Here is a 24,492-nt window from a genome sequence, read left to right as displayed (position 1 = left end):
AAGATGGAGCACACAACAGACACGAGGTAAGCACCAGGTTCCCACCACCACCAGAAGGGTATAGGGTCCTTAACTCCCCTTCCAGGAGTTAAGATCACTGGGAGAGGCCCTCCCGACTGTCTCATTGCCCAAAGAAGATCATCTGTTCACTACACAAGAGAGTGCCTTTTCAGTGGCAGCCCCACAATTATGGGGTGTATCAACAAAGCCATAACATCCAAATCACAGGATGTCATTGTCCCACTATATACCACGTTGGTCAGGCCCCGCCTGGAGTATGGTGTGCAGTTCTGGAGGCCTCACTTCAAAAAGGATGTGGACAAATTGGAACGGGTGCAGAGGAGAGCAACCAGGATGATCAGGGGCCTGGAGACTAAGCTCTATGAGAAAAGACTGAGGGTCCTGGGAATGTTCAGTTTGGAGAAGAGGAAATTGAGGGGAGACACGATTGCTGTCTCTAAGTATTTAAAAGACTCTCACTTAGAAGAGGGAAGGGAGCTGTTCCTGTTGGCAACAAAGGATAAGACTCGAAACAATGGGTTTAAACTACAGGAGGGAAGGTAGTGGCTAGATGTTAGGAAAAACTTCTTCATGTTAAGAGCAATTCAGTGGTGGAATCGGCTCCCTAGGGAGGTGGTGGGTTCCCCCTAATCGGCAGTCTTCAAGGAGCGACTGGACGAATACTTGTCAGGGATGCTTTAGGCTGTTCCTGCATTGGGCAGGGAGTTGGACTAGATGGTCTGTAAGGCCCCTTCCAACTCTATGATTCTATGGAACAACCTCCCAAGGGACATGTGTCTGGTCTCTCCTTTCTTTAGATCTTTAGGAGGCAGCTGAAGATAGTTTTATTTAGAACAACATTTGATTAGTTTTACACTTTATTGGTAGTTTTAAGTTGGGTTTTTTAATGTATTTGCATCTTTGTTGTAAGCCATATTGAGTGCCATAAAGTAGAAAGGCAGCTAATAAATGTTAAATAAAAAAAGGTGAATTGTGACTCTCTCACATACAATTTCAATAATTCTTGTAGTGTTGTTTTACAGTTTGTGGCTTAAAGCAGGGTTACAATGATTACCATCTCATATTTCTAAAGTTACCTTATTCCCTAGACTCAGAATTGTAATGTTTAGAAATCTTTATAGAGATTAGCAGAAATAATATGGCGTGATATAAAAGACCGCACTAGGCACAGATAGAAAAAATGGTCCCGGACTTTTCTTTAACCATGGGAAGATTCTTTAATTCGTTTTTATTAAAGCCATGAATCACATTTACTAGGGATAGGGCTTAGGCAGGTCTTTCAAATGTATGGTCTACTCAAAAGGACATGAATATCCATTAAGAATGCCCTGACCTGGATAGCCCAGGTGAGCCTGATCTCGTCAGATCTCAGAAGCTAAGCAGGATTGGCCTTGGTTAGTAATTGGATGGGAGACCTCAGAAGCTAAGCAGGGTTGGCCTTGGTTAGTAATTGGATGGGAGACCTCAGAAGCTAAGCAGGGTTGGCCTTGGTTAGTAATTGGATGGGAGACCTCCAATGAAGACCAGGACTGCAGAGGCAGGAAATGGCAAACTGCCTCTGTTAGTCTCTTGTCATAACACCCTCCCCCCCAGGGGTCACTATATGTCAGCTATGATTTGAAGGTACTCTACACACATGCACACCAAGAACATACCCTCATTGAATTCAATCTATTGATCTTGAGCAAATTACTCCCTGGATTTTGGAGTTCTGAGGCCCTGAAGGTTCCACACACACACACACTCAAAATAGCTACAATTTTGGAACTACAACATAACTACTCTTCATTGTATTTCTGAATTTTGTGCAGAACACTCTCTGCACATGTTTTCCTGCAGCATGCAGTTCCTTTCGTTAATTGATATTCCCACCCCACCCCCATTACTGATCTGGACGTATGTATTGATAAAGCTCTAATTGAGTGTACGTATCCATTTTTGTGGGGTTTTCTACCAATAGACAGAAGCATATGCACATGTTAACAGAACTCCTCTCAGGAAGCAATTCAGTGTAATTATATTCAGCGTAACTATATATGCAATTGAGTCAAAACTGCTTTTTTTGGGCATGGTTTTATTGATATTCACTTATATGTTGCTCATGGAGAAGGAACAAATTGAAAAAACTGAAAACTTAAACAAACTTCAGCAGCTCCTCCAAGTCCCAAATTAATCTTAGAAATTGTCCTCGTTAAACCAGAACTGAACAGAATCACATAATCATAAAATCATAGAGTTGGAAGGGGCCATACAGAGACCTTCTAGTCCAACCCCCTGCCCAATGCAGGATGAGCCTAAAGCATCCCTGACCAATATTCATCCAGCCTCTTCTTGAAAACTGCCACTGAAGTGGAGCTCACCACCTCACTAGGCAGCTGATTCCACCTTGGAACTACTCTGACTGTGAAAAAGTTTTTCCTAATATCCAGCTGGTACCTTTCTGCATGTAATTTAAGCCCCTTGCTTCAAGTCCTACCCTCTGCTGCCAACTGGAACAGCTCCCTGCCTTCCTCCAAATGGCAGCCTTTCAAATATTTAAAGAAAGCAATCATGTCCCCCCTCAATCTCCTCTTCTCCAAAATAAACATTCCCAAGGCCCTCAGCCTTTCCTCGTAGGGCTCAGTCTCCAGACCCCTGATCATCCTCGTCACTCTCCTCTGCACCCTCTCAATTTTGTCCACATCCTTTTCGAAGTGAGGCCTCCAGAACTGCATACAGTACTCCAGGTGCGGCCTGACCAAGGCTGTATAGAGAGGGACTATGACCTCCTGCGATTTCGATGCAATGGCCGTTTTGATACAACCCAAGACTGAGTTTGCCTTTTGTGCCACCGCATCACACTGACTGCTCATTTTTAGTTTACAGTCCACTTTTACCCCGAGATCCGTTTCACATACACTACTGCCCAGAAGTGTATCCCCCATCCTGTATTTGTGCTTCACATTTTTTTTCATATACTCCTCCGTATTCTGCTTTAATTTTTTAAAAAGCTGTATTCTTCCTCTTTAGCAAACCATCTTCACTCATTTTAAAGATGAAAGAATCTCCCAGTTTGTCAATTTCATTTCCTGGTTTCTGATATCAGAGTGAACACCGAACTAAACTCTGCTAGGGTCCGGATGGAAAGTTTTGTCCTTCGACTGTCAGGCATTTCTTCCATCTGTATCACACTCCGTGGTTCCTGGATATGGTGCTGGGACGGAGAAAACTTGTATGGGGAAGACCATGCCCAAGAGAAAGCCGCATCGCTGGGATGCGCTTTGCTGCATCTGTGGGTGCGAAACTCACTTCCACAGGACCTTGTGGCAGAGAGTACTGAAAATGACTACTTCCCTTACAATCCAGAATGCCTCCTCCCTTCCTCAAGGCAGCCTCATAAATACATGCATAATTCTGATCGTTTCCCAGCACTGAGATGTCCAAAAGGCTAAAATTCCCCCAAAGCAAAGGAAGAAATTGGATTGCCTTTGGGATCATTAAGAACAGCTGGGTGTACAGCCAAATCTCTGTTTGGACCACCAGAATATGCCTCCCCTCCCCACAGCTGCCCACCGGGACACCTCAAATAATCAGTAGGGGGTGCCTTGGTAGGCTGGCTGGCTGTAGGATCCAAGCTAGGTTAAACTTTATTCATTGAAAACCGGCGTCCTGAATGTACTCAAAAACAAATCAGGGATTTTACAAGTGAAGTCCCATCCTCCAACTATGTGAGAAAGTGGGACTATTTCCTTTTAAGCCACTGCAGTTTCCTAGCAAGTTATACAGGCATGCAGACTCATCTTTTAAGATTATTTAATAAGGACATGCACAAAATAAACGGCTCACAGTTTGGGTTTTAATCAGACTTGTGTGATCACTCCCCCGCCTGAATCACGATTTGATTGCAGATTGCAAGCAGAGCCTCAAATTGCTTGCTTTTAATCAAACGCTCAGGTTGGCCTGGGGAGCTTGGCAGGACGGGGTTGAAGGATATTCGCCGTATACCTCTCCCAACTGAGCATCTGGTGTGTCTTCAGAATGCAGGGGGAGCGGCAAGTGGCTCCGAGGCTCGTGTTTGGGGCACAGGCAGTAACTTCTGCAGAAGACCCTAGAGAGGACAAAGCTGTGCAGCCAGCTTACACGAACGCAAGCCCTTCCAAGGTGGGATGGAGAACAGAACAGGGCACCACTCCCTTGGAACTGGGAGCACTGCAGCACAGCAGGCTCACTTGAATATAAACAGGTAACCACAAGCATTACGCTCAGGTGGGTAGAAATGAACCAACTGGAGCTGAACAGTGATAAAGCTTGGGGGGCTTAGAGAGGCAAGGCTCCCCCAATAATGATCCCCTCTGTGCCCCTCTCCCCGCCTAAATCACAATTTGATTGCAAAATGCAAGCAGAGCCTCAAATGGCTTGCTTTTAATCGAACGCTCAGGTTGGCCTGGGGAGCTTGGCAAGATGGGGTTGAAGGATATTCACTGAACATCTGGTGTGTCTTCAGAATCCAGGGGGAAGGGCGCCGAGAGGATCATTATTGGAGGAGCCTTGCCTCTCTAAGCCCCCCCAAGATTTATCACTGTTCAGCTCTAGTTGGCTCATTTCTACCCACCTGAGCATTATGCTTGTGGTTACCTGTGAGCCTGCTGTGCCGCAGTGCTCCCAGTTCCAAGGGAGTGGTGCCCTGTTCTGTTCTCCATCCCTCCTTGGTAGGGCTTGCGTTCATGTAAGCTGGCTGCACAGCTTTATCCTCTCTAGGGTCTTCTGCAGAAGTACTATCTGTACTCCATACACTAGCCTCAGAGCCATCTACTGTGGCTGGAGGTCAGGCATCTGCCAGGCCCTAAAGCTAGAGATGAGCTGCTTCCTCCATTTTTCTCTATTACTGTTTTGGAACTCTCTTTTGTGTTGCATTCTATTCCTTCCCAATTTTATCTTAATCAGGAGAATTTTAAAAATTAATTCTGAAACTGGAACACAAACAGTTTAACACAGCTTTCAGTTCATTCTCATCCCTCCCCCACCCTACACACATTAACATAAAGGTAAAACATTGCAAAAAAGCAATCTTAATATCACAAAGTTTGGTATCTTGTCTGTGTTCCTGCGTGCTGCTAAGACAACAAAAGGGACAATTTTTTCAGGAGGTTATGCAGACAATCACTTTAGAATTGTTTGTTTTGTGGTGTTTTACCAAGGTGCAAGCGATCACTGAGAATGTAGTTGTGGGGAAAAGACATGAAGATATTGTTGCAAACTGTGGATTTTGTTTGTTTGTTTATAGTCTGCCTTTCTCACTAAGATCCGAGATGGATTACATAGTGCAAGTCAAAATACAATATAATCAACAGCTGGGACATTCACTGAGCAAAGTACAATAATGAACAACAGTTAGAACATACCAGGAAACAGATACAATAGGGTATGGTAGCAGAAAAAAATTGAAACAAGAATAAAGCTGAGCACAGAGAAGAAATTTATCTGAAACAAAGCATAACTAATTTCCATGGGATGTTTAGCAGCATGGAAACTCCATAGTAGGTGCATATCTACATCAGTAGATAGTACCCAATAGTGTAGCTTTTAGTCGCCATCCCTATAGAGGCATCTCACTGTGCTATTTTTTATGACACAATCATGTAATCTGGGTAGAGAGACCTTCTGAATAATTCAGGTTTGCATAGGTTGCAGAAAACCAGGTGAATGGAAGCCTTCCTGAATAGACAGTGGTGACATCGCGCAGAATAGACAGATTTGCGACATTGCGCAAATCTCGCATGAGAAAACGCAATCTTCCGCGTTTTTTGTGCAATGTTCCGGGTCGTTCCGAGGGAAGGTAAGCCGTGTGGAAACGGCCAGTGTTCCGTACAAAATTAAGACTTTTTCATAATGCGTCTGTTCCAACAGGACCAGAAAATTAAAAGATTCTAAAATCCAGGGGAAATTTTGAATGAGGAGAAATTAGGAAGCATCTCTACCGGACCCTTCCCCTCCAGTGCATTGTTCTCACATTGCACCAAAGACCCAAGGAAGGCACAAGAGAATTCTTGCATATCCCATCTCTTACAAATTAAAAGGGATTACTGTTGGTACTTTCCTGGGGACATCTAAAATCCTGAAGCTGATGTTGACCAGGCAGATGGACACACAATCTAAGCATTCCCAACAGCAGAACAAGCCAAGGATCTTGCGTTGTGCTGATTTCCAGAAGGATTCCCATGGCCAACCTTAACGGGAGGTGATTTTGACACATCTTGGAAATATCTCCAAGGCGTTGTTTACCGTTTACATAACTGTGTTTATTCCTCGATGATTTTCCATGAAGTGTTCAAAGAAGCAACGATCGTAGCCTCCAATGTGACACGATGGAGACATTACCGAATCGTTTTTTCCGTTTGCAGCAGCCAGTTCTGCCCATTTGCCAAACGAGAGTGTTTTGAAAAGGTCAAATACAGAGTGGTTTGTCTGCCTGTAAACAAGAGGGAGATTGTGAAAGGTGGAACAACCTGGTCACTTGATGAACAGACCAAGGGAGATTTTCTAACTGAAACAAATGCTCGAGACGTTCTGCAGTATGCTGAGTTGTGTACTTAGTAATAGCATTTATTGTATATGGCCAAGGGCTGTCACAATCAGTCACATAGACATAAACAGAGTGCAAAATATAAATCAGAAAGAGCATGGTTAAAACAATCGAACCTAACAGCATTTATCCAGTTTTGTTTTGTTTTTAAACTTCATCCAACAGGTACAATTTGACCCGTATTTTTTGGGCTGCCTGTAGGATGAACCAGTATCAGAAACAGGGATTCTCAAACTGAAATAGTATGTTCATAAAATGAGGTAAATCCCTAATTCATCATTCCTACTGGTACAGCTGTCCTCCAGAGTGACCAAGAAGGTGGTTTCAGTTCCAAACCTGGATGTTCTAGAATCTCTTTGCTTGTCAAATTTTACACCATTCCTAAAAGTGGTCTTTTATGAGTCTTTGTTATTCCTACAGATATGCAAAATGGTACCAGCTCTGGGAACGTATGTACCACTCCGGGATGTGTCACAGCAGGTAATATACAGCTAACTTTTTTTTCCCCCTGACCCATTCTCTATTTACAATCTGAACCAAAAAAAAATTAAAGCATTATCCATTGTAGTAAAGGTAAAGGTAGTCCCCCTGTGCAAGCACCGAGTCATTACTGACCCATGGGGGGACGTCGCATCACAACATTTGCTTGGCAGACTTTTTACAGGGTGGTTTGCCATTGCCTTCCCCAGTCATCTACACTTTACCCCCAGGAAACTGGGGACTCATTTTACCGACCTCCGAAGGATGGAAGGCTGAGTCAACCTTGAGCCGGCCACCTGAACCTGGCTTCTGCCAGGATCGAACTCAGGTCGTGAGCAGAGCTTGGGCTGCAGATCCATTGTAGTAATAAATGTAATAACTTATTAATAAGCAAATAAACCAATAGAAAATACAAATATAATGGAACACAGATAAGAGAAACTCTTGTGACATAGTCTGCGTACTTTTGAGGTAGATACTTTCAATAGAGTGAATTCATACCAGGATATTTTTGTACGTATTTCTTGGCAATAGAAAAATCTGTAAGGAGAACCGGACCTTATATTTCTGCGATGGGTTGCTGTGTTTTAATGCATTCAGTTATTGTGGGGTAGACGTGGAGATTGCTCCAAAGATCCTAAGATCTGGAAAATGTGTATGGCAAAATGAAAGCTGCTCATTTGAACTTGACTCTTTCAAGAATCTGGGCCGTCCCTTGAGAGTTGTACGGAATAGCATGCATTCCAGCAAAGACTTCCTATGAATAACAATTGCTTTAGTGCTAGAGTACAGCAAAGTTTCAAAATAAGGATATCTGCGAGCATGTCAAGAATAGGACGCCATCCAACCTCTGATGAGCCAAATAATTAGGAAGAATTCCTGCTCCCAATTGCTTGCATTTTAAGCCAGGACTTAGAGATACAAACAAGTGCTGAAGACAGTGTCTATTATCGTTCTTCTCAGGGGGAACATGAATGGAAAAATACACATGCAAAGTATTATTGTCAGAAGAATACCAAAAAAAAGAACATGGAGTATCTGCATAGAGAGTAGTAGTTCACAAGAGCCAGTCGGTAGAATTGAGGGTGTCTTCAGCCAAGTTTTCACAATGCAAAAGATTGTTCCTTTGCATAATCTCCCTCCCCTGGCAAATAGAAAAAGGTAACAGCAAAGAGAAAGGTATAAATCCCTTCTCTTCGCTTGTAATGCTGGCTTCTTGTTTGCAGAGAAGGAGTGGATTCTCCAAAGGACCAGTCAAAGTTGGGATCCACCAGTTGCAGTCTGAAGTGGAACAGTGCATTCTACTACCGTGGCATTCTGTCCCCTCATTTCCACACCATTCTCTTGCATGTGTGAACCAGGCCCTTCGCTCCTTGTCTACTCTCATCTCCTCTGTGGCATGTAGCTCCTTGGACCCAGCTTTTCCTTGATAGGAAGGATCTGGTCGTGGCTATCTGTGCTGTGTACAGATCCTGATGTGGCTACTGCAATGTGCTCTACATAGGGTGGCCTTTGAAGATTGTTCGCAAGCTGCAGGGCCGTTTCCAGACGGCTTACCTGCCTCCGGAACGTCGCGCCATGTTGCGGGGAAAACGCGAAATATCTCGTTTTCCCCGCAACATGGCGCGACGTTCCGGAGGCAGGTAAGCCGTCTGGAAACGGCCCAGGTTACAAAAGCTCCCACTTTCCCAGCCTTCTGCAAATGATGCAAAACTGAGTTATTCAAGAGGGCTTTTTACTCAGGTAGGAGAGCTGTACGGTAAGGAAGTGGACTCAAAGAGATCCAGTAAAGGGATAGAGAAGGACCACAGACTTTACCGCTATTGCTGTAAATATTGATGCACCATATACTCTACTACTATTACTGTAAGTATGCTCCTACTGGGTAGTTTTTATGTTGTTTGATATGTCAGTCGTAGAAATGTTTCAGTATTTCTTCAGCTCTCTATTGGATTCCTGCTGGGTTTTAAATCTTTGCAAGTTTGCATGTATATACCCACTACATGTTTATTGAAATGACTTTGATATTGGCTGTACCGACTCACACTGTGTAATCCACCTTGAGTCTCAGTGAGAAAGGCGGACTATAGATAACATAAATAAAATAAATAAATAGTCCAAAATGCAGTTTCTAGATTGTGTATGGACACCAGGTACCGTATCTTTGCCAGGGTTTAAAAACAAACATTGGTTGCCTGTTGGCCAGTTTGGTGTAGTGATTAAGACTCTAATCTGGAAAACCAGGTTTGATTCCCGACTCCTCCACTTGAAGCCAGCTGGGTGACCTTGGGTCAGTCACAGCATCTAGGAGCTCTCTCAGCCCCACCCACCTCACAAGGTGTTTTGTTATGGGGATAATAATAACATACTTTGTAAACCGCTCTGAGAGGGCGTTAAGTTGTCCTGAAGGGCAGTATATAAATTGAATGTTGTTGTTGTTGTTGTTGTTGTTGTTGTTGTTGTTGTTGTTGTTGTTGTTGTTGTTGTTGTTGTGCCAAAGAGAGCTGTGCATCTGATGAAGAGAGCTGTGGCTCTCGAAAGCTTATGCTACAATAAAGCTGCATCTGACAAAGAGAGCTGTGGCTCTCGAAAGCTTATGCTACAATAAAGTTGCATCTGACAAAGAGATCTGTGGCTCTCGAAAGCTTATGCTACAATAAAGCTGCATCTGACAAAGAGAGCTGTGGCTCTCGAAAGCTTATGCTACAATAAAGCTGCATCTGACAAAGAGAGCTGTGGCTCTCGAAAACTTATGCTACAATAAAGTTGCATCTGAGGAAGAGAGCTGTGGCTCTCGAAAGCTTATGCTACAATAAAGTTGCATCTGACGAAGAGAGCTGTGGCTCTCGAAAGCTTATGCTACAATAAAGCTGCATCTGACAAAGAGAGCTGTGGCTCTCGAAAACTTATGCTACAATAAAGTTGCATCTGAGGAAGAGAGCTGTGGCTCTTGAAAGCTTATGCTACAATAAAGTTGCATCTGACGAAGAGAGCTGTGGCTCTCGAAAGCTTATGCTACAATAAAGTTGGTTAGTCTTAAAGGTGTTACTGGGCTTTTTACTAATGGCTTGTGGGCATCATTCAAAACAATGATTGTGACCTTTAAAGTCTTCCCCAATCTAGAATCAGAGTTCTTAAAGGACCGATTGCTCCTGCCTGAGCATTCCCGGGAATTAAGACCTTCCCTGGAAGCCTTCGGAAGTGATGTGGGTGGCTACAAGTTTCCTTGGATGCAGTGAGACCTTGACTGGGGGCGGCCCCCTACCCACAGCTGCTCACCTGGTGTCTGATCTATTTAATTTTTTATTCTTTTGACTCCTCCACTGACTAGTGAAAGAAGGTAATTTGACCTTATTCCGGCTCATTGCTGTACCACCTCATACTGTTGTGTACTTTGAAAATAAGTGGTTACCCATTAAGGGTCACGTTGTAAGGACAATCTACGCACAGGTAAAGAGGCTCAAGGGGATTGAATCAGGTGGCAGGTGTAAAAAGAGGCAGAGCTCTGAAGAGCTGATTAGGTGAGAATACTGATTAATCTATTTTAGTTTTAAGTAACAGAATAAGACTTTCATGTTCTCTCTGGGCGATTGATTGATTGATTGATTGATTGATTGATTGATTGATTGATTGATTGATTGATTGATTGATTGATTGATTGATTGATTGATTGATTGATTGATTGATTGATTGGGCTTCTATTCCGCCCTCCCTGCAAGCAGGCTCAGGGTGGGCAACAGCAATAAATACATATAATTTACAATAAAATCACAGCATTTTCCATAAAAACCACCCCCAGACAGCGACACTACAACCCACCCCTGCCAGGAGACATTTGGCTAAAGACTTTCAGTTTGGCTCATGCACGAGATCTAAGAGGGAAGACTCTGTGAATTTCTAAAAGGCCATAAAGGTTTCCATACACAGGTGTGTGGGGCACCCAAGATGTGGGTGTTCCACTACCAAGTATGCTTTGTGTTTTCATGCCCACCGCATAGCTGCCAGGATAATCCAAAACATGGACCCGACAGCAGAGCCTTGCCAGAATTTCTACCAATACGCCTGTGGAGGATGGCTGAATCGGCACGTGATCCCAGAAACAAGCTCCCGGTACAGCATCTTTGACATCCTAAGAGACGAACTGGAGATTATTCTCAAAGGTGAGAGTGTTTTCTTCATGTTTTCTATTTTAAGCATCCAAGACTTGCACAACTCCTAGATTCTCAGTTGTTGTTTTTTTTTACATTTGTGCTTTCTGTGGTTTTTATGCTTTTGGTATCATCTATCTATCTATCTATCTATCTATCTATCTATCTATCTATCTATCTATCTATCTATCTATCTATCTATCTATCTATCTATCTATTCTCATATGGCTATCGCTTTAAGCAGAAATTAAAATGGGAAGAACTTTACTTAATGTCATTTCTCTGATATTTAATTATTGCCCCTATGATATCATTCCCTGCAGTTCCCCTCCTGCAGTTTAATAATAACAACATTCTATTTATATACTGCCCTTCAGGATAAAGGATATAAACGTAACGCCCACTCAGAGCGGTTTACAAAGTGTGCTATTATTATCCTCACAACAATCATCCTGTGAGGTGGGTGGGGCTGAGAGAGCTCTGAGAGAGCTGTGACTGACCCAAGGTCACCCCGCTGGCTTCTGAGTGGGGAATCAAACCCGGCTCTCCAGATTAGAGTTCCAGCGCTCTTAACCACTACACCAAACAGTTTGAAGCAGCTGGCAAGCCTTAGTAGTTTATTGGTTTAATGGAAAGTGCTGTCAAGACAGCTGACTTAGGGCAACCCGTGGTGGGGTTTTCAAGGCATGAGACTAACAGAAGTGGTTTGCCATTGCCTGCCTCTGCAACCCTGCTCTTCGTTGGAGGTCTCCCATCCAATTACTAACTAAGACCAACCCTGCTTAGCTTCCCAGATCTGATGAGATCGGACTTGCCTGGACTGTCCAAGTTAGGGAGATAATAAGAGTGCCCCCCTCTTTTACATTTCATCTAACCATCCAGTGCTCCCTTAGCAAACAAACAACAATTCTTTGAAAACCAACTGGAATAACGTCACCATTTTTAACACCTGGTGTGTGTGTGTGTGTTTGTGTGAGCACGTGCATGTCAGCCAATGAGTGTCATGGCTAAATTGGGTTTTGAATCCGGATTGCCCTGGTCTTAAGACTCTAGCTGGGCTGACTTCTTGTTTCTATCACCTCATATACTTGTCTTCTGTTCACAAGCCGTCATGGACATGATGACCTTTGTCTCTTCCAGGTGTGCTGGAGACATCAGGTCAGGATGATCGGGAAGCCTTCCGGAAGGCAAAAATGCTATATCGATCCTGTATGAATGAGAGTGAGTCTCTTCTTATGTCTTTGTCTAATCACCTGTCCAGTATCGATCTTTACTGAAGCCACTGCCTTTCTGAGAAGTCTAGAGCTCAGGGCTTTTTTTCAGCTGGAACACGGTGGAACGGAGTTCCGGCACCTCTTGAAAATGGTCACATGACCATTTCCGTGGAGGGTGAAAACTGCCCCTTGTTCCAGCTGACCCAAAGTGATGTCATTGTGCGGTCCTGGGAGCGTGCGCGCACTTTGCGCATGCGCATGTGGTACCAGGGGCACCACCTCCCGCCAGGAGTTGCCCCCTGTGCTGGCAACCCACTGAGTTCCACCATCTCTTTTCCCAGAGAAAAGCCCTGCTAGAGCTTATTTTTGAACAATCCCCCCACACCTGTACCCAGCAGCCAATGCAAATCTTCCAGTACCCCGGCCAATTCAATTCACAGGCGCACACAGTGGATCTTTTTTGAAGAGGAAAGAATGAAAAATAAATGAGAAACTGCGGGAAGGCAAAAGGATAGTCTAGGAAGCAGAGAAGGAAGGAAGGAGGAAGGATAGACCAAGGAAGGAAGGAAGGAACAGTTCCACAGGCCCTGCAAGACGGAGATGTTCCACCAGGCCTTTGGCTAAGAGCCAGCAACTGTCACCTTTGCTGATTGCCATGCCCCACTTGCAAACACCCTGGGCCTTTATCATGGCTGCACCCGTGGTTTTATAGCAGTTTTGCAGTAGCCTGGTATTGTTTAGAGGCGCCTGGATTTTAGCTGTTAAATTGGTTTTATATCATTAGGATGGTTAAATTATATCTTTTTTGTCGTAAGCTACTCTGAGCTCTCTTGCGGGAAGGGCGGGGTATAAGCCGAATAAAATAAGTAAGGAAGGAAGGTGGGAAGGAACAGTGAAGCAGAAAATGGAAGAGGAAATGAGGGAGGGAAGAAGAAAAGAACCTTGCAGAGAAAAAGGATTCATCTTCATTTTCTGTGTCTAGTTACCGTCTTCTTTTCTTTTATGAGACAGTTTAGTTCCTTATTGATCCCCATGTGGCCGATGCTACAGACGCTCAGTTCCTACTGTATAAAACTTTCCCCACTGCACATCATGCAAGTCCAACTCTGCAGGAAACCATCGCAGCCGCTTATGTCCATTTCTTTAAACTTCTATAATAGCGCCAGACGGCTGCACCGTTTAGATTTTTCACAGCTGCAGCTGAAGCCCTCTGTGGCTAGAACAGCTGCTCTGCCTCAACGTGAAATCGCAGTCGGCTTGCCAACTCGCCAGAAGAAAAACCGGCAGGCCCTGATCTTCTGCTTTGAACATTTTCTTAAGAGGCAGGAATCAGCGGGTTGAAGCTGCTCTCGGCATAGAGCTAAACATTAATCAACCACCTGCAAAATGTGGCAGGACCCAGCTGCCATTGAAGCGATAGCTAGGGAGGATTTTTTTCCCCATCACTAGATGGCATTAATGGATAGGAAAGAAAGGGGAGAGTACAAGAAGATAAATGTGTTTCCTTGTCCTCTTCATATGACCTGAATAGTCAGAGCAATGTGGACTTTATAGAGGAGATATATGGATAGGGCTTGCTGGAAAAGATATCAAGGGGGGCAATCACACCAGCATTGGGGTGCATGTGGCAAGAATGTAGTGTGAGCACAGTAGATCCAACCAGATGGTAGTGATAAATGGAGAAAAGCCATTAAGATTAAACGTTGGGCCCAAGGTGGGAGAATCCTGTGGAACTGGGCACTGTGAGAAATGCCCCTTTCTTAGGGGCTGAACATGTAGGCAGCATGTCTTAGTGCAATTTTCAGCAATGTGCTTTATGGCACGGCAGTGAGGGGCGCGCCACTTTCCGCAGCAGTCAGCTGCTGCCATTATTTCAAGGACTTGGGAGCAAACTTAGAGCCAAGCTACAAGTGACGCCTGACACAGGTTGGACACTTGTCAGCTTCCCTCAAATTTTGATGGGAAATGTAGGCATCCTGGTCTTGCAGCTTGGCTCTCCATTTAATTGAAGTTTACAGAGCAACAGTCTATGGGAGGGAGAACATGTGGTTGGGAGGGGAGTGCAGGCATCAAGCTCTCACTGGGCGCCCCCCTTCCCCTCCGCTGGGTTTCTGTAAACTTCAATTAAATGGAGAGCCAAGCTGTAAGACCAGGATGCCTACATTTCCCATCAAAACTTGAGGGAAGCTGACAAGCATCCAACCTGTGTCAGGTATCACTTGTAGCTTAGCTTTCAGATCCAAAAGGAAGTCAGAGTAAGATGAAGACTGCAATAAGATTTGACTGCAATAAACCAAATGTTGTGCTGTGCTGAATCTTCCAGATGCATAGACTGGTAATACAGAGAGGGGTCTCAGCTTGGATGGATCCGATACTAGTTTGCATGCAAAAGGTTCCAGGTTCAGTTGAAAGATCTCAAGTACCTGGAAATTCCTCTGTCCGAGATCCTGGAGAGTCGCTGCCTATCAAATATGACTAGACCTGTTCTTGGTATTCACACCAATTGTCCGAATCAGTATAAGACAGTATCATGTATATGTGGACTGTTCCCAGCAGGAATCAGGTGCAGTAGCACCTTAGCAACCAAGTCGATTTCCAGGGTGCGAGCTTTCGAGAATCAAAGCTTCCTTCATCAGATATGTGAAGTGGAAATAGGTATCTGATAAAGATTTGACTCTCGAAAGCTCACACCTGGAAATTTAAGCCGTTTCCACACTACTCGCCTTCATCCGGAACGCTGCGGAACATTGCGAAAAAAAGACGGAAGATAGCGTCTTCGCATGCGAGTTTTGCATGACATCACGCAAAACTCGCTTGCAAAGACGCTATCTTTCGCATTTTTTTCGTGACGTTCCGCAGCGTTTCGGATGAAGGTGAGTGTGCAAACAGCCTTGGTTGGTCTCTAAGGTGCTACTGGACCCGATTCTTGCTCTTCACTGAAACTATGTTCCCTGCAAGGTTGTGATAGTATCTTTGTTATGGCATTCTGCTTATTAATTTATTTTCCGCTGTTGCTTTTCTCTTCTGTATCATCAACCGTAGGTTTTATAGAACAACGAGATTCATTGCCCTTGCTTGAGGTCTTGCGGATGGTTGGGGGCTGGCCAGTGGCTTCTGCAGACTGGAATATCACTAAAGGTATTAAAGAACGTAGAAGTATAATACTGCATAGGCCTCCTCGGTTATAATCTAGCACTGTAGTCAGTACACAACATTGGCTTCCAATCAATCAACATAAAACAAGAGAAGAGAGCTAATTTGTTTGCCGGTAGGTGATCAAAGCTGAGCCACCCAGATTTAATATCACATTCAATTCACTAATTGAGGGCATGATGTGTTTCTCTTTAACTATTATTTATCCTTTTCCCCCATAGAACCAAACTGGAGTGTGGAAAAGAAGCTTTCTTTACTGAATTCCCGATATAACACACGGGTCCTAATTGATATGTTTGTATGGCACGATGACCGGGATTCGAGCAGAAATATTATTTATGTAAGGAAGTGGAGGGGTGGTAGTCTAGACCTATGCATTTCTGTAGTTTGTATAGGTGTTGTATGTGTTTGTGCAACTCCCCCCCCCCCCCCCCCGGAAGATAAGATTAAGTGTTAGACCCAAGGTCTTTCTCACGTTATATAAGGTAAAGAAGTTTCTGAAATTCTTTCCACCCTGGACTTTGGAATTTAGGAAGGATTAAGCAGGCACCGCCAATCAGACTTTTTCCTTGAGTCTCTCTACACAAGACCTCTTACATGGGGATACTTAAGCGGAGGGAGACCGCAATGTTAGCCAGGAACCATAGTTTTAAAAGACAGAGTCAGCTGAGATCAGTCATCAGAGGATTTCTTAATTTCATCTTTGCCTCCCCGAAGGATCTGTCAATTTCACCTCCCCTTCCGGGAGGCAAAGATAAAATTAACAAACTCTCTGAGGAGCGATCTCCACGATTCTGTCTTTTAAACTACCCTCATGTAGAGAGGTGAAATTAACAGAGGCGTTGACTCTGTCTTTTTAAATTACACTTCCTGGCTAACATTTGAGCGTCCTCGTGTAAGAGGTCTCGTGTATAGAGATTCATAGTAAAAGACCAATTATGATTGTTAAGGAAAGGTGGCCTTCAATTCAGAAAAAAACTCTTTCTGTATGTCTTAGAATTTTTTTTGGTAAAAATGCTTCTAAAATTCTCCTTATTCTGATTCTGGGGCTGTGAATTACTTGATCTTGTTTCCAAAAATGAAAACAGTGTATTAAGAATTCTTTCTTCTTCCATTTTTTAAAAAACCTCTGTATCTTGTATAGAGCATTGGGCATGTGCAATGTTCCATGATTTTCAGTTCGTTTTCATCTCCCTTGCCTTGGTATCAATGTGTACAGTGGTAAAACATTGCAAAAAAGCAATCCTGATGTGCTTGTAAACACAATTGTATCATGATTCAACTTGTGCTGTATCAGTGTGCAAGAAGATATATAGATATTTGTAAATTACTGCACAAAAAAAGAACCTTGACACAATAAAATCACATCAGGATTGCTTTTTGCAGGTGTCTTTTTAAAATTAATGTGCAAGTCACTGATACAGAAGAAAGGTGCAGATGAATGCAGGAACCTGAAATCTATACATGTTCCCCATTTTGGAGCTGATTTTAGACATTGTCCTGGTTATGCTGGTGTTGAGAAGTGACGGAATCCAGAGAAGAGAGAAAATCCAGGACAGTAAATATTGTTGTTGCTGCTGCTGTTATTTATTCGATTTATTTTCCACTCTCCATGTAAATAGGCTCAGAGCAGGTTACAACTTACACTAAAATTACAATAAAAACAGCATTAAAATAATAAAATACAATAACAATACATTTGGGTGGCACCCAAGTTGCTCAATAAAAGAAATGAAGGAGATCTTACTTTTTTTATGAGGAAATACCAGGGAATGAGCATGGAACCAGGGGTCATTTTGTAGAAAAAGAGCTGGAGGAACTCTGAGCATAACTCATTAGCATAACTCATTAGCTTATGCCATACCCTTTGCCGTCACTGGAAGTGTGTCATTAGCATAACTGATTTGCGTATGCCACACCCCCTGACATTACCTATCCTGGCTGTTTTGGACCCAATCCTGGCCATTCAGGGCCGAAATTGGACCCAAAATGGCAAAACGGGGCTGAAAATGGCCCCAAAGGGGCCCAAAATGGTCAGGATTGGGCCGCTGCTGAGTGGGAGAGTGATCCACCACCTATCAGAGGCCCAATCTGGGCCATTTTGGCCCCAATCCAGGCCAAAACGGGTCCAAAATGGCTGAGAGTCAGGTGGGCAGGGCCACCTGACATGTGACCTCTTTGGGGAACTGCTGGAACTGCATTCTTGCGCGTTCCCCCTCCAAATGAGCCCTGCATGGAACTATATGTATATATCATTTGGCCTCCATGTTGATGCTCGTGTAAGATAATTTTCCACTTACTGAGATTGTTTTTCTTCAGATTGACCAACCTGGGCTAGGGATGCCTTCCAGAGATTACTACTTTAATGACGGCAACTACCAAAAAGTGAGTCTTTCCACCATTTCTGAACTGCATTCCCTTTGAAAAATATTCCCTGGGGAAGGTTCTTTACAAGGTTACTCCTCTTCTCCTGTTCTGCCTTGATATTTTAGTGCCAAACTAGATGAGCAAGTAAGAACAACAACAGAAAAAACAACAGTGCAGTAGGAAAAGTGGTTTTCTTCAAATATGCTGCCCCTCCATGTTTCACTGATTCTTCTTTGGGAAGAGTAGAAAAGAGCAAGAGTCTAGTAGCGCCGATAACACTAACAAAATTTGTGGTGGGATATGAACTTTCCACTGCAGCAGTTTCTCGGAGACAGAGAAAATAAAGAAAAGCTCATGTGTAAGTCACACTGCACTTCTTCAAGGTTGTGACTCACAAAAGCTCATACCATATCACAAATTTTGTTCATCTTATAGGATCTACTGGACTCTTGCTCTTTTCTACTGCTACAGACAGACGAACACGGCTACCCATCTTGATCTTTCTTTCAGGGCTGGATCGACAGGGGGGCAGGGGAGGTAGTCTGCCCCCAGTGTCGCCAAAGAGGGGATGCCGGGTGCAGCTGCCAGCTGCCAGGAGCGCGCAGGTGGCAGCATGGGCAGCTGAGCAGAAGGGGGGAGGCTACCCGCACTATTCGGGGCAGGCAAATGGCATGGGCGGCCTCCCAGCCCCCCACGCTGCCGCTGCCAGCTCCACGGCGCACCGTGCGCCAGAGCAGCCAGCTTGCTGCGCTGGTGGCATGCGTGATGACCCTTGCGTGATGACGTCACAGAAGTGACATCATCATGCAGTACTGGGAGCGCTCACACTGCGCACACGTGGGGGGGGGGGGCAGACTTGGGTTGTCCTGGGCGCTGGCAACCCTAGGTCCAGCCCTGCTTTCTTTGGAAGGGTTTGTATAATAATATCATGTACTTCCCACTGCATCAGTTTCTCTGAGAGAGAAAATAAAGAAAAGCTCATGTGTAGCTCCAAACTCTGAACAACTGATAGGACAGCGAGTGGTTAACTCTTTCCATTCTGTGGTTCTTCCATGATTTCAGTAGCCCCTTTGAAGCTGCAATTAGCTCTGCTTGCGGGGGGGACGGGGGGGCGGGGGGCAAGTGCCAGCAGCAAAACCTGACTTTTCCACTCCCCACTTGTCCCAGTCAGTTGCTTAGTATGAAAACTGCTATTGCCTTTAAGTCCTCTGGCACACTTGTACAAGGTCCCAAGGTTAACTGACAAACACTATAGACTTTCACTTCTAGGTGTATCTGACAAAAGGAGTCCTGACTCTTAAAAGCTCATACCCTAGAAATCTAGTTGGTTTTTAAGGGGCTACTGGGCCCGAATCTTGCTCTTCTACTGCAGACCAACATGGCTACCCACCTGAATCTATAGATCTTTGCTGATTCATGAAAAAGTAAACTTTATTTATATTCCAAACCATTAAATAAGTTGAAACCTATTGCCCTACCGCACGTCCATTCTGAATGTTCTACAACAATTCCTTGCTTCCTGTTATCACAAAATCAGGGACCTTCTTTGCCATTGGAACCTAGCTATTGGAACGGCTGTTCTGCCTTTTCTTCAGTTTTTATAGTATACTGCTTAGCTATCAAGCCTTTTGCTCTGACCTAGATAGCCCAGGTAAGCCTGATCTCGTCAGATCTCAGAAGCTAAGCAGGGTCAGCCTTGGTCAGTAATTGGATGGGAGACTTTCAACAAAGACAAGGCAATGGCAAACCTCTGTTAGTCTCTTGCCATGAAAACCCCACCATGGGTTGCCGTAAGTCAACTCTGACTTGAGGGCATTCTCTACCATCCAGCCCTCTGGCCTTCTGCTGTACTGACGACCACTCATTGCCCCACTGGTTTTGCTGTCTGACAATCACATGTGCATTCAAAGGGGCTTCTTCTGGCCTGCTTTATAGGTGCGAGAAGCCTATTTGCAGTACATGATCACCATTGCCAAAATGATCAGAGAAGATCTGAACGTGTCCAAAGACAATGCCTTTGTCGAAAAAGAAATGAGAACGGTAATGGAGTTCGAAACTGATATCGCGAACGTGAGTACCTTAATTGTGGGAAGTCCAAGGGTGAACCTAAAGTGATGTGTGGGCAGAATAAGAAATTTTTGAACTAGCATGTGTCACCAAGTCTGAACTTTGGGTTGGGTGAACTTATTCATTTAATAAATTGCAGTGAAAAACTCAACATGTAGGAGAGTTTACAATCTACACACACCAGTGTGTGTAAGGCATGGTCCTAGTCTTAGATTTAGACTATTTTTAAGCCTCCTTTAGAATAACAATTTGGTCCAGTGTTGGAGCTGTGATCAATCTAATTCCAACATTTGGGTAGCACACTGAATACCTCTCCCTTCTTTCAGAAAAAATACCCACACATTCTATCTGCATTAGGAAGTTATAATTATTGTTTTATTTACATACATACATACATACATACATACATACATACATACATACATACATACATACATACATACATAGTTGGTCTTTAAGGTGCTACTGGACCCAAGCCTTGCTCTTCCACTACAGATCAACGCAGCTATCACCTGAAACTTTATATAATGAGCATTATGTAGTCTTTCAGAGGGTGCCTAGACAAGATGGTAGGAGACCCATAACTGGAGGGGATTAGGGAGAGGAAAAAATTGGTGAGATAGAGAAGGAACTCTTTCCCTAGTGCCATATCCTTTGAATCCATCGCTGCTCCTTAACCATGGCTACTTTGAGCTTCAACAAGCAGTGGAGGTAAATCTAATGACCTCCTACCCTTTTTACCTAATTAGGGCACTAGTAAATCTTTCAGTGGATGGAAATACATGTTACTAAGTATCTAGGGATGCTCAACTGCAGGATTATATGTGTAGTCCTCAATCCACGTGTGTTCTTGCTTGGCGCACGTAAATACCACTTTCACGGGAGCAACCTTTGTGTAATTGCATCTGCAAGTGATTCCGGAGGGCAAAGTGCCAATTCAGCTCTGTTTTCACTGTGAGAACAAGTCCTGTTGGCTCCTTTGCCTTGCCAATTTGCATTTCTTTAAGGTGCGAGAAAGTGTCAAGATCTGCATTTCAATGAATGGATGTGGGAGAAACAGGGATACTTTTAGCAGATGAGGAGGAACTGAGATCGAACTCGTAAATGTATTCACAAGGAGCAAATTAAAGTGTGAATGCAAGCGAGTGCACGGAAAATTGGAGGAGGGACACGTGAAATGAGGTTCACTTGAGCCTCCGTAGGTACTTAATAATATGTATTTTGTTCCTAATCATCTTGTCTCCGTCTATCCGGTCCTGCAGTATCACCTTTCACAATACCAGAAACACAAATGGATGGAGAAGCCATTTTTGCCAACACCATACCAAAAAAACAACAACAACAGAAGAGGGCATGCTCATCTATCCTTTCCAAGTGTTAGCGGAGTGTAAACAGAGCAGAGAAGTTGCACTGTGCTGATTAAAGAGGCAAAAAGTTTATTTAGGAAATACATACTTGAGAGTGAAGGAGGAGAGATAAGAGTCCTTGCTATCTGACTACATTTTGTAGAAGAATGAGTAAGGCAGGAGAGAGAAGAAGCAGGATATTGCCCTGTTTAGCCCAATAGGAGACAAGACAAGGAAATGACCCCCAGGAAACACGAGAGGTGCTGCTCTCACTGCCCTAACTAAGAGCCAAGCTACAAGTGACGTCTGACACAAGTGGGACACTTGTCAGCTTCCCTCAAGTTTTGATGGGAAATGTAGGCATCCTGGTCTTGCAGTTGTAATGGAGAGCCAAGCTGTAAAACCAGGACGCCCACATTTCCCATCAAAACTTGAGGGAAGCTGACAGGTGTCCAACCTGTGTAAGGCATCACTTGTAGCTTGGCTCTAAGTGATCCTTGCTGCCCCCTGCATAGAAGACACTTCTTCCCTTCTTGCTGCTGCAGTACACCAGACATTGCAATTTCCAACACCAAGAACAATCTCAAAGTGCAGGGTAGATTCTTACAGGAGTAAACAATCTCTTGACTTAAGTATTCTGAGCTCAAACTCTTTCGTCTTGACAATCCGCTTTGATTCTCTCTAAACTCTTGGATTACTCATCTGAGAGAAGGCGCTCTAACTTGTCCTTGGATTTTCATAGTAGTCAAAGCTTGGTGGCAACTCCTTCATTTCTTTTCTAGGCTACAGTTCCGGCAGAAGAAAGGCATGACGTAACATTGCTTTACAACAAAATGACAGTTGCTGAACTGCAGGGAAGGTTTGAGCTGAATGTAAGAATTTAAGGACTCATAATCTTGTGATTCTAAGTGCAGCTCCCAAGCAATTTCTGACCTTATCATTAATGGTTATATACATTGAAGCTGGTAGGAGTGGATTGTGGGGGTCTGGAAGTCACGTCCCTTCCCTGACCAAATAAAGTCAAGCCTTCACTTACCCGTGTCTCTCTTGGGCATGATGTTCTGCTCAATTCTCTTACTGTTTTCTGCACCTTCTACCCTGCCTTTCTGTTTCCCAGGAAAATACCCAAGGCAGCTTGAAACACAACAGTTTGGTGCAGTGGTTAAAAGCGGTGGGACTCTAATCTGGAGAGGCAGGTTTGATTCCCCACTCCTCTGCTTGAAGCCAGCTGGGGGACCTTGGGTCAGTCACAGCTTCTCGGAGCTCTCTCAGCCCCACCTACCTCACAGGGTGTACTCAGTGAGGATAACAACACACTTTGTAAATCGCTCTGAGACCCAAGCTACAAGTGACGAATGACACAGGCTGGACACTTGTCAGCTTCCCTCAAGTTTTGATGGGAAATGTAGGCATCCTGGTCTTGCAGCTTACAGAAATTTACAGAGCAGCAGTCTATGGGAGGGAGAACATGCGGTCAGGAGGGGAGTGCAGGCATCGGGCTCTTGCCGGGCACCCCCCTTCCCCTCCACTGTTTGTGTGTAGGGGGGGGGGTTCTGTAAACTTTAATTAAATGGAGAGATAAACTGTAAGACCAGGATGCCTACATTTCCCATCAAAACTTGAGGGAAGCTGACAAGTGTCCAACCTGTGTCAGGCGTCACTTGTAGCTTGGCTCTCCATGGGCATTAAGTTGTCCTGAAGGGCTGTGTAGAAATCAAACTTTAATATTATTATAAAAATCCAACAGAATAAAATGATAGCACAAAAACAGTTTGGAACCGCAAAAATAAACCTTTCTAAAACAGTAACATTTCATTTTCAAATAAATTTGTCATTAGTACCAACTATGAATATTGCAGAAGCAACAGTTTCTTTTAAAAAAAAATCTGGATAAATTTTGGGTGGGATCCCATAGATTTGTTCCACCAGGGGCGCTGCTTTTCTGCACCATAAGGAGAATTCCTCGCCACAAGACGTTCTTCAAAGGAGCCGTGTACTGCCAGCGGATCATAAATCCTGGGCAATTTGCTACGGGGGGAAGGTGCATCTTCGGGCACTTGGCTTTCAAACCTTTATGGTTTAAAAGGTCAACCCTAAGTGCTTAGCACTGGGAAGCACGAGGGTGACCAAGTACCTTTGAAAGGTTCCTTATCCAAATTAACTCCCTGTGAATATTTGCAGATGCTTAAAATGAGTCAGGGATGTGTGATATTATCCAGTCTCATCAGATCTTGGAAGCTAAGCCGGGTCAGTACTTGGATGGGCGACCATCAAGGAAGACTCTACAGAGTCTCCTTCTTCTCCTCTACCTACTTATTTGTCTTTTTGGCCGTCCATGGTATCCGCAAAACTCTCCTCCAGCGCCACATTTCAAATGAATCGACTTTCTTCCTGTCAGCTTTCTTCAGTGTCCAACTCTCACTTCCAAACATAATAATGGGGAATAACATAGTTTGGATTATCTTGATCTTGGTCTCCAGAGAGAGATCCTTATCCTTATCCTTGTCTCGAAAACCCTATGACGAAACAATCCTGATTCAGTATAAAGCAGTTGAATGTGTGATTAACATGAATTTATCTAATATAAGAAAGCACTCTGTCAGGGATGAAGAGGATCATAGTTGGATGAAAACGGTGTCTCTGGTCTTCCTAGAATAAAGGCTTGCCGGTATCTGTCTCTCTCTCTTCTAGGGTTTTAATTGGACACTTTTTATCCAAGGGGTCCTGTCTTCAGTGAACATTGAGATCGGCCCTGATGAGGAGGTAGTTGTGCATGGAGTACCATATCTCCAGGACCTCAAAGCCATCATCTCCAGTTATTCAACCAGGTAGCGATCATAAGAGGATTCTCGATCTAGAAGGGGAAAGAGAACCCATGAAAAGCACTCCGTTGACCCAGCATTAAAAAAATTCAAGCAGCAGCTACTAAAAGGCTATGGTAAAGACGGGTCCACTATATGTGACAAGGTTTAGGTAGCAATTCGGGAAATTCTCTGTAGATTAACGGTGCAATTCTATGCTGAGATACATCCTTTGACGTCAACGGGCTTAGAAGGGTGTTTAAGTTTGCACCGTTTAGTTCCTTCCTGCGAAATGAGAAAGGTCGAGCATTGTTGCAAGCATGTTGAGACAAC

General features: G+C 44.0%; 1 protein-coding gene across 4 annotated transcripts in view; it reads left to right on the top strand.

Annotated features, from left to right (window-relative positions):
• Positions 1-24,492, top strand: part of MMEL1 (membrane metalloendopeptidase like 1) — a 74,054-nt gene that overhangs the window by 31,435 nt on the left and 18,127 nt on the right. For all 4 annotated transcript variants that reach the window (XM_055001953.1, XM_055001952.1, XM_055001954.1 and 1 more), the window contains exons 3-11: positions 7,004-7,063; positions 11,062-11,223; positions 12,352-12,432; positions 15,468-15,563; positions 15,800-15,918; positions 17,898-17,963; positions 19,881-20,015; positions 22,141-22,230; positions 24,050-24,186. In XM_055001953.1, coding sequence (XP_054857928.1) covers positions 7,004-7,063; positions 11,062-11,223; positions 12,352-12,432; positions 15,468-15,563; positions 15,800-15,918; positions 17,898-17,963; positions 19,881-20,015; positions 22,141-22,230; positions 24,050-24,186 — 946 coding nt within the window. The remainder of the gene's footprint in view (positions 1-7,003; positions 7,064-11,061; positions 11,224-12,351; positions 12,433-15,467; positions 15,564-15,799; positions 15,919-17,897; positions 17,964-19,880; positions 20,016-22,140; positions 22,231-24,049; positions 24,187-24,492) is intronic.

This window comes from Eublepharis macularius, chromosome 17, assembly GCF_028583425.1.
Source record: "Eublepharis macularius isolate TG4126 chromosome 17, MPM_Emac_v1.0, whole genome shotgun sequence".
Classification (NCBI taxonomy): domain Eukaryota; kingdom Metazoa; phylum Chordata; class Lepidosauria; order Squamata; family Eublepharidae; genus Eublepharis; species Eublepharis macularius.
The sequence above is the reverse complement of the archived record's forward strand: the minus strand, read 5'-3'. Positions and strand labels throughout refer to the sequence as shown.